This window comes from Papaver somniferum, chromosome 3 (assembly GCF_003573695.1).
Source record: "Papaver somniferum cultivar HN1 chromosome 3, ASM357369v1, whole genome shotgun sequence".
NCBI lineage: Eukaryota > Viridiplantae > Streptophyta > Magnoliopsida > Ranunculales > Papaveraceae > Papaver > Papaver somniferum.
The window spans coordinates 214,727,479-214,738,739 of record NC_039360.1 but is presented as its reverse complement, the minus strand read 5'-3'; the positions used below and the strand labels follow the sequence as shown (position 1 = coordinate 214,738,739).

The 11,261-nt window shown below is 36.1% G+C and overlaps 1 protein-coding gene across 1 annotated transcript; it reads left to right on the top strand.

Annotated features, from left to right (window-relative positions):
- The first annotated feature begins 9,794 nt into the window (after positions 1-9,794).
- On the top strand, positions 9,795-10,946 carry LOC113362097 (pathogenesis-related protein PR-1-like). Its single transcript, XM_026605086.1, has one exon. The coding sequence runs from the start codon at positions 9,834-9,836 to the stop codon at positions 10,347-10,349; it is 516 nt and encodes a 171-aa protein (XP_026460871.1). The 5' UTR covers positions 9,795-9,833; the 3' UTR covers positions 10,350-10,946.
- The last annotated feature ends 315 nt before the right edge of the window (positions 10,947-11,261 follow it).

The window sequence follows — 11,261 nt, the reverse complement described above, 5'->3', positions numbered from 1 at the left end:
GATAAGGGTCACCCAGATGGCAACCCCCTTAACCTTGGCTAGACTGCCACTAGCACTCTCCTGTGAAATGACCATTTTGTCCTTTTTTCTCAATTGAGATTGATTTCTTCTTCTTTTATCCATATGACTCCAGAGTACCTAATAACTCAAAAACACTCGTAAAATACATAATTCACACGAAAAATAACAAAGAAAGCATAACCAATAGATATTAAATACGATGTATTCTACACCCTATCAAATTCCCCCACACTTAGACTTTGAGAAGCGATCAATAAGCATTTCGCGTCGACTTCTGCCTCACCAAAAAGGATTTTATGAAATTGCACTCAATAAGACGGATTTTTTTATGGGTCTCACATGTGTGCAGGTATGAATTAAGAGATAAATCCTGCAACACGTTGAATGGTGGGAAGGATATCTTCCAAAATATTTTAAAAACCCACATCTTTTAACACTTTGAAAAACCATTTTTCTGACGATCTCTAAGAAAGGAAATCAACCACTATTATCGAGGATGGGTTTACTTACTCACCTTCACATCCGATCGCCAATGATGATAACACCACTCTCACAGCATCCAATAGAAACGTCTTCCGCTCCTCGTCTTTATTTTCTTGGTCTTCGTCTTCGGATTCAATTATTGATGATAAACTTTTGAACTTCATAGATCCTTGACAATTTGTAACCTTTATCCTAAAAATCCTTGTCGCTTGAAACTTCTTTATAGATTTTCCTTCCCCACGGCCTATTAAATAAATATTAAAAACAAAGATAAATTTTTCTCATGTCTCATTTTTTTTTTTCATTTTTTTTAAAGAGACAAGAGAAATAAAATACAAAAAAAGTGAAAATAAAAACAAACCATGGTCATGGGAAAAGTACTTTACCGCTTGATTCTTCACAACTTGTATCGTCTCGAAATCATAAACTTCAATAATTCTTACCTTTTGCTTTTCTTTGCTTTTGTAAATAAGTCTTCAACTTGGATATAAAATTACGCTCCTTATATATAAGTCTTCAACATGTATATATAAAAATCCGCTCATTATATGTTGCTTTACTTGGATATGAAATTTACTCTTTTCTTGTTCTGTTGCTTGTAAACCTTGAACGTTCTCAACTTTCCTTGTAGATTTTGATGTCGCTCCCTTGTTGATGATGATGGTGTTTCTATGGATCCGTTGTTATCGAGAAAGAAAATGGTGCTAACTGCAAATCGAACTACAAGAAGGAGGCTTTCATCTATAGACGTCACCCTCATGATTGAAAAAATTAGCACTCGAGAGATCAAAGAGTAGTGCTTCTATTGGTGGGAGGTTGGGTAGCTCACCATTCTACCCGGAATTAACGTACGGTGACACACACTCAAAAGAAAGCTCTTTAGTTATTTATAAAGAAATCTGGCCGGTGCCTCGCATGATATAAATAGGGTAGTCTCCACTAATGATTGATCAACAACTCTAATAATGCATGTCTCCCTGCTCCTAATCTGCATCACCGGCATGATTAAATCCATTATTTAACACTCTAACAAGCAAGAAATCCGAACGTAGTTCCCTAACACTTCCAAGTTCAGTTATGTCGGTCAGAATTCTCTATGTAAACATACCTAGAAGTATGCTAGTGACTCTAAAGTCTCCAAAAGTTGGAGGTTTTATGAAATTTTTTTTTAATATGATTAACCACTCGCCAACACTTAAACCTTACATTGTCCTCAATGTAATTGAATCATCCAAGTAAAGTCAAGGTGGGAAATTCAAATATGATATGGAACAATAAAAATAAATAAACAAAACAAAACAAAAGGAAAATAAAAAGCAAAAGGATAAGAAATACAAAACCTATGGGTTGCCTCCCATGAAGCGCTTGTTTTAAAGTCGACGGCCCGACTTGGCTCTTGTAAGATTCATTCCCCATATACTAACAATCGTAAAATTTGGGGATCCACCCAGAGTACCTGTTTTGCAAACAATAGCTTCATATAAATATTAGCACAAGAAAACAATAGTGAAATTATCGCTCGATAGAAACTTCCCCCACACTTATTCTTTTCCACACTCGGAAGTGTTTAAAGAACATAGAATTTGGGAACTTCCATGGTTTCCTTTTGGCAAACCTGCATAGTATTAGCATCAAGTGTTTCCAATGGTGGATATAGAGAAACAAAATCATCCAAAAATACTTTCGAAGCACACACATTCAAACCAATAAGAGGTAAAGGAGAAGAATCAATATGCAAAGGGTTAGACAAACCTTGCAAAAACTCTTGTATTACGTAATCTTCTTCATCCTTAGAAAATTCAAGTGAATTTCTTACCTCTTATATATCGTGGTCCTCTATCAAATCTTACAACCATTCTTTGTTATTTTCTACCTTCACCAAAGTCTCGGCATCATTAAAATCATTGGCAAGTTCAATTGGGTCTTCCAGAAAATCAATGAATTTGGTTTCATCTTCTAGCATCATCTCTTCAACATTCTCATCATCGGAATCGGTCCATTCACTAAAATGATTTTCATCGGTATAAATTACAAAATCTTGTGAGGGTGTTACACCGTTTATAACAATAGGTAAGTCACACCCAATCTCCTGCTTTTAAATAGGTGAAGGATCGTTATTATGATCCGGAGTTGGAATAACTTTATCCTTGTTACAATAATTTTCATAAGGTTCAAAATCATCATCGTAACCCATATAATAACGTTTTTCACGCTCCATTCTTAAAGCTCTTTTAGCTTCAAGAATTTCTTCATCTGATGCTAGGCCTTCATCGATCAATTGATAAAACCTTCTCTCAAGTTCCCTCAAACTAGGTTGCCTTACACCGAGGAGATCACACATAGATTTAGAAGCATAACTATCCTCCCCTCCTAGTGATTGTTCACTTACATACCCGTCATAAGGTTATTGATATGTATGAGAATATCCATAAAGTCTGTATCCTAAGGATGGCTGGAAGTTGACATAATGTTGAGGTTGAAAACCATATTGATTGTTGTAATATGCTTGCTCTTATCCACCGTACATGGAAAACTGGTACCTGAAATAAAAATTCTAGAAAACAAAGTTAAAAACAAAAATAAAAACAACTAAAGTTGCTCCGCTGCTCCCCGGCAGCGGCGCCAAAATTTGATGCGTGTCGTAACCACAACAAATTAATTAATATTTTTCTCACTAATTAACAAGTAATATAGCGATAGTAAGGATCGTTCCCATGAGGAGCAAGAGGTTTTAGTTGTCTTATAATGTCACAAAAAAGGGGGGGTATGAGATTTTATAAAGTAAAAGAAATAAACAAAGCAATTAAAGGTGTATGTTGAAACCAACAAGAGAGATTAGATCAAGGAATCCTTCTTCGTTGCAAAACAATGATTCAAGTTATGTTCTTTTCCACTTTTTATTAGTCACAGATTATCACCAACCGTAGGCAAAACAGTTAGCTCAGTGTTAAACCCTTAAATCCCTAGTATCACCGGATACGGAAGTTCTCGACTACCGGATTCTATTCACCAAACCACCTAGTAGTAGCTCACTCAAGATGTAATTTAGTTAAACACATTAAGATTTATGAATTTATTAGGTTGATATTAGTAGTTAGACTCTTAGCTCAAGGTCTACTTGCTAACGTTATTTTCACACACATTTTCTCCACGGAATCCCTCCGCAAGGTCTCGTGTTTGCCACTTGTGTAAAGAGTCAAGAAACGATTACTTATCCCCTAAATTTCACTAGATTTAGATCAATTAACAAATCAATTTAGTATGCATCCTAAACGACCTATCAATCAATCATGAATGTATAAACATTCCTATTAGTAAAAACAAACGATAATCATGTGAAAAACTTCAAAGTAGATTTAAAAACAAAACTCAAAACATGTTAAGAATTAGGAATTCATCCTGAATCAATAAAGTTAGCTACTCATGCTAAGGAGTTCACACAATGAATAAAGAAAAGAGAAGTGTTGTGTGTGTAAAAGGGTGTGTCAAAGTGTATAGAGAACTTCTCTATTTATAGGCTTCGATTTGCTTCAATTCTTCTTAGGAATAGAATCCCTTTCCATAATAACACCACTTTCCCAATTTGAGCCTAATTCCAATTTCAAGTCCAATTCTCATAATCTTCCAAGTTTCTTTTCCAAATCCAAGCCCAATTCTTCAAACTCATGAGAGAAACTCACACAAAAATCTGTTATTTTGATCGCCGGAACTTCACTGGTACCACCGGAAATCTCCCTGCCGGTCGCTGGAATCTTCTTCTCCGTCCACGGAATATTCCATCACGACACCGTTACATATAACTGTCAAAGTAACAGTCTATGTTAGTCAACCGGGTCAAGGAAGAGGAAGTCCGACACCCCGGCACTTGAGATAAGGGTCACCCAGATGGAAACCCCCTTAACCTTGGCTAGACTGCCACTAGCACTCTCCTGTGAAATGACCATTTTGTCCTTTTTGCTCAATTGAGATTGATTTCTTCTTCTTTTCTCCATATGACTCCAGAGTACCTAATAACTCAAAAACACTCGTAAAATACATAATTCACACGAAAAATAACAAATAAAGCATAACCAATAGATATTAAATACGATGTATTCTACACCCTATCACCCGCCGGTGGTCATCGTGATGATTGCCTAATTCTGTTAGGAGCAGGCTAGGCCTATTGAATTGCGCGTCCAAATCGTGCGGCTGTGATTATTTTTGAGACTGATATTAACAGTCTAGATTTTCCTTAAGGAATTTAAGCGTGTTCGATCGAGATATCTTAAAAAAGCGTCGATACAAAATTCTCTTTGTTCAGAGAGTGATGTAGCCTGTGTGAGTACTTCCATGCAGATCTCAATACTGGCACTTCGGAAGATTCGTGCTACTCTGCTGAGAGTGAACACTTAATCGTCATGTCATGTCAATAATCAGAGTTCGGCTGGGAACATAGCATATACAAATACTAGGCAAGTCATGCATTAGTTGGTAATGCTGCCAAAAATAGAATTCATTGAATATTTGGGATTGCTAATACGCGCACCATTCTGAGTGAATTTCATATATATATTGATTTTCTCAATGAGCGAGGAGGGTTTTTCCACTCGTCACTCTTCAAATGGCTTTACCCCTTGCAGGGTGACAGCGCATTAAATACTGGTTTTACAATTATATCCTTGAACTAAAAACCACCGTCAATAGTGTTGTCTTGGAATGTTTCATTATGATAATTTCAATAACTTGAAAATCGCTTTGACGAAAAATAGTTTGTGAACAACGACTATATAACGTCCTCTAAGAAAGTTTCAATGATTGAATAAAGAGTTTAGAATCATGTAACCATGTTTAGATATAAGCATAGTGTGTTAATCACATTAGTGTACAAATCCAAAATCGGGAACCTGAAGTATGCGTACCCGTACGCGTACTGGTGGTTACTGATGAGGGAAAGTACGCGTACCCGTACGCATACCAGCGGAAAGTTCACTTCCGTGAAATTCTGCTGGAGTTTGGAAAAGTGTGAAGTATACGCACCCGTACGCATACTGGCGTAGCAAAACTTAAGTCCGGCTACTCAAAGTATGCGTACCTGTTTGCGTACTTGAGTGGGTTACTTTCTAAAATCGGTTGTGTACATCAACCTAAACATTTATATAATAAGGAATGCAATCTTTGCAAACCTTGGAAATAATTTTCATGAATTTATTCGAGTGAATCAAACCGATTTTGTTTCGATTGTGTCCTTGTATACTTCTATGAGAATATGGCAATTGAACGACTCTTTAACTAGTTTCATTTGAGTCATTTGAACTAGTTATGGATAAGATGAATATGGTTGATATGAGAGTTATCATATGGCTAACTTCGGTTGACCATTGTTGAACCAACATGGGTGTACACGTTTGGGTACGGTTCATAAACCTAAATGAGGATACATTTCATTTGTGTGTAATAAGCTAAGTTCGATCTAACAGTTGAAAGATATTAGCTTGGTTGAATCAGGTTTTTCATCTAACGGTGAATATTAAATGCTTTGCTACCATGGTAACTTAGATTGCAAACCCTGATTTGAAAACTATATAAAGGAGAACTTTAGCGACTGGGAAACCTAATCCCCACACCTCTTGTGTGTTACTAGTTGCATAAGCTAGAGTCTATTCTCCTTTAACCTTAGGTTTTCCTAAACCTTGTAGGTTAACGACTTGAAATACTTCATTGGGATTGTGAAGCCAGACCCAGCTATTTCTCTTATAGTTGCGTGTTCTGATCTTGCCCAATTCTATCGTTTGAGTACTATCTTTTCTAAGATTTGCTCGAGATTAATTTCTCCGATCGGCAAGATAAAACGTGATCACAAACATCTTCGTCTCATCGTTTGTGATTCCATAATATCTAGTTTCCCCATCATACGATTTAGATTATTCTGAGGTGATTGACAATACTGAGATGTTCTTAGGGAATATAAGTCTGGTTTATCAATTGGTTACTGTTCACCTTGATTTATCAAAAGACAAGACAAAAACTCTTGGATATTTCTGTGGAAGACAGATTTATTCAATACTATAGACTTTTTTGTGTGAGACAGATTTGTTTATCAAGTCTTCGACTTTGGGTCGTAGCAACTCTTGGTTGTGGGTGAAATCAACTTAGGGAATTAAGTACGTAGTATCCTGCTGGGATCAGAGACATAAGGAGCGCAACTGTACCTTGAATCAGTGTGAGATTGATTAGGGTTCAACTACAGTCCATTCCGAAGTTCATTGGTAGTAGGCTAGTGTCTGTATAGGCTTAATATAGTGTGGTGTTCAAACTGGACTAGGTTCTGGGGCTTTTCTGCATTTGCGGTTCCTCGTTAACAAAATTCTGGTGTCTGTGTTATTTCTTTTTCGCATTATATTTTGTTATATAATTGAAATATCACAGGTTGTGCGTTAAGATCAATCAATTAGAATATCCAACCATTGATTGTTGATTTACATTGATTGACACTTGAATATTGGTCTTTGGTACCGTTCAAGTTAACTCCTCTTATATTCAATCGGGCTCGCAGATTTCTATTTGCTGATTGCGGATTGAATTAAGAGTTAGATATATTAAACTCTTTGATATACTTTTATCTAGATTGAGTCTGACTGTTTAGTTGATTCTTTAGAAAGTGTATTAGAGTAAGTCCTCTCAGATTTCCAAACGAATTGTTGGGTGTGGTTGTTAGACCCCCGCTTTTTCATGTTTGAAGTGTCAAACAGTCTCCTAAAGTTTTGTTTAATATTTGGGATGGAATGCATAACTCTGTCCCAACAAGAAGTATGCTGGAATATAGAGGAATGACAATTCCTTCCAATCTTTGTCTATAATGTAATGAGGTAGTTGAGACTCAGGACCATCTTTTTCTTACTTGTAGTTGGGTTGTTCATCTGTGGAACTTATTCATTATCTCTCTTCAAGTAATGTGTGTAATGGATAAGGACTTTATTTCGATGATGCAAATGTGGAGGCTAGATAGTCACTCACTGAGAAAAAGAACTATATGGCATCTGCTACCATTTGCTATCAGTTGGGAGTTATGGTTAAAAAGAAATAGAAGAAATCATGGGGGAAGAAGTAAATCAAAAGATGAATTGATTCATGCAATTGTTCTGAATATTCACCTGTGGAGTATGGCAACGGAAATCTTTAGAGATTACTCTATGATTCAAATTCTGTACAATTGGGAAGACATTTTAAACTTGTAAATAGCTTTTTTCTCTTTTCTCCGGGAGTCTTTTGACTCACCCTCCCTATACATATCTTTTTCCTTCAATATATATTTTTTCTTCTCAAAAAAAAAAAAAAAAGTCTCTCGAAATTTAGTTTCATTAATATTATGAAGAAGTGACCAAAGTCGTATTCTGAACCTCATTAAGCTTAACAACAGTCTACTAATATATTACTTTCTGTTTTTACTTTTTACTTCTTTTATTTTGAGTGGAACAACGCTTCTGGCACTCTTTTCTTTTTTATCAATAGATCTCTTTCGCTGACCAGAGAAAAAAATCTCGTATTGACAACACTGCTATTGGCTTGGAAATATTTAGAGCATGTCTGGTACAGTTTTCAAAAATAATTTTCCACTGTTTTAAAAATATACCTTTTTTCATTTTCTAAAAATTGTTTGGTAAACTGTTTTTGAAAACAAGAAAATTCAACTAAATCCGATCAAATGTAAAGATTCGTCTAAGATAAGTGATATTAGCCATGACTCACTTGCAGTCATTCCCCCAATCTCTTGCTTTGTTCTGAAAAGAAAAAAGGAACAAAGAGCAGAAAAAACAAAAAACAGAGAAAACAATAATTTGTTGTTTTCATTTTTTTATTTTCAAAAACAGATAGAAAACATTTTCTGAAAATGTCCCTACCAAATGCATTTTCTCCTGTTTTCTATTTTCTCTGTCTTTGAGAACAGAAAACTGTTTTTGAAAATTATACCAAATCACATAAAACTGTTTTTGAAAACTATACCGAATCATAGTAGAATGTTATGCCAAGTTAATATACTATACTATGGTTTAGTGCTGGTTCATCTGAATTAACCCTTGTGCTGGCCCGTCCGAGCTATTCCATACATGTGGCATCATGACTCCTGTTTGCACCACAACTTGCAAGCTAGCATTAGTTTGACCCGATTGATTCCTGAACCGGAGAATTCTCAGCCCATTGTATATGTTTAGTTTGTCTCTGCACTCTGCCCTCTGGGATTAAAGTATTCGTGTACACTTTCACTCAATCAAACAAGTTTGAAATCAAGGAAAAGTGGAATGGTACGTAAGTCTTTCTTTTTATGGAACCAAGTTAAGTAGTTAGCACAACAGTAGCAAAATAAAGCTACGTTTTCTGTTGTTGGAGAATCACATGGACAGATTGACATCTACAGCCACAGGGCCAGCGATGCTTATAGGATCGATGTCAAAATCTTGTTCAAGACTCAAGAGTATAAAGCAGTCCAGGCCACCCTCTGATAGTCTGATGCTCCTAGAAATGCTCCTCCATTTAGTATTGTTTCTAGCCGTAAGAGACTCCCTATGGAGTCTGGTCATTTGGCACGGGCTATTTCTACAGTCTGTAGTATCGACCCTAGGCGTTATGTTTCTAAACACTGGAAATTTGATGCTTAAGGCTGTTGATTTCTACAGAATTTTACCCATTTTTCCTGCACCAAGAAAACAAAGATAAATTTACAACTTGTTTGAAAATTTATACGTAAGGATTTAGATGTTGAGTAGACCCTATAATTATCTCTATGATATTCAAGCTTAAGAGGAACCTCGGCATCCCTAAATTGCTGCATAAGCAATATTAATTATGCATTATATGTTAAGTAAAATGGTCTCTATCGATCAATTTGTCAAGTATGACAAAACTTTGAACCAAAGATCTCTTCTAACTTGACAATATATACCTAATACCTAAAAGACGGATATGGTTATATAATAGTCTCATCTTCTTGTAAATGACAACAATCAAAGAAACCGTAAAGGTGATGCTTACCCCCAAAAAAAAACAAAGAAACCCTAAAGTAAGGTTGGATCTGTATAATTCTTTGTAGTTTGTACTATCAAGACTAAATTCTTCATGAGAATCATCACGTAATATCCAAACTTAGCTACGTAAGTAATTGGTTATCTAACAAGCACAATATATAAAAACCCGAATGTTAGCTGTAAAGCACATGCATGCAGTCTTATAATTCAAGAAACACTACTTCTTCTTTTTTTGTCTATAAATGAAGCTAGTAAACTCTCGTAAATCTTCATAGCCAAACACATTGATCAAAAACCAGTTCCTTAAGGCTTGGAATTCTAGTTTCGATGGCTTCTTCATGTTTTCAATTACTCTTTTCCGGTCTTCTTGTTTTGTTCATTAGCTGCTTCATCAATACAACCCATGCAGCTCAAAATGCTACAGATTTCATAAACCAAATGCTGGTAAGCCACAATGCTGCTAGAGCAGTTGTAGGAGTACCACCACTCGTATGGGAACCTTTGTTAGCAAGATATGCTAGGGTTTACTCGAATCAAAGGCGTGGAGATTGCGAATTAATTCATTCACCCGGAGAAGGGTTCGGTGAGAATTTGTTTTGGGGGCAAGGGCATAAGTATTGGAACGCAACAATTGCTGTTGGTGAATGGGTTGCTGAGAAACAGTGGTATGATTATAAATCTAATACTTGTTTACCTGACAAAGTGTGCACACATTATACGCAAATTGTATGGAGATCAACTATCCGTGTTGGCTGCGCTCAGATTGTCTGTGATAGCGGTGATACCTTCATTACATGCGAATACTATCCCCCGGGGAATTATATCGGTTCATGGCCTTATTAGAGACGGAACATTTTATGCCAAACTAAGTCTGCTCCTAAAGTTTATTTTGGAAACTCTTATAACCCCTTCTTTCCAAAACTGATAATTTGAATCTCATCTCTTCTGCACCAAAATCACGTCAGCTACAGTATGCATCTTGGTACACTGCCACCATCAAGTTAGTGAAACTACATGTCATCAAGTTGGGCTAAAATGTTCAGTTTTGATTAAAAGGGATTAGTTAGTTATCAAAATTACTCGAGGAAACGGATTATATGGACATGAAACCCTTGTCAAATCCCCTTTGAAAATTTGGCAACTCGATTTCTTTGTGAATTGTTTGTGATGTTCTTTGTTGTTGTTTTAACTTTGTTTTGTTTCTTGCAATAATAAATGTTTTACAAGATAATCATGCGAAAAAAATAATTACACACCAAGATCAGGTAAGGTTGCATAAACTTGATTTGGTGAATATAGTCGTTGTAATTGGCTAGCTAATTTAATTGTTAGATTTATGGTGTACCGAATCTTTGAGATTCGAATTTTCATTCGTATCTGTTTGATGTTGTAATGGCTGGTAAGCCAAGTACTAGTTTTCTGTTCAGCAGAATTGCAACTCTGATAACAACCGTATTTGAAATAATGGGTTCAAGTCTTTCCATTCAGTGCATGTAATGTTGATAGGCCGAAGCATATTATTCAACGTGCGAATTTGTATGGCATGTTCCCTGTAGTGTATTTTACGGACAAAAGAGCAAGCCGGGACAATTAGTCCAACAACATAGTGGACAAAATAGCAAGCAATCTGAGGTTGGAGGGTCCATTGACTCCACTTGAGAGGTGTTCATGTCATTTGCATTGAATGGAGTCCATTGCCACTGCCAGACCACATAACCGCATGGGCCAGGACCTAACACTTATGGCGGATATCCA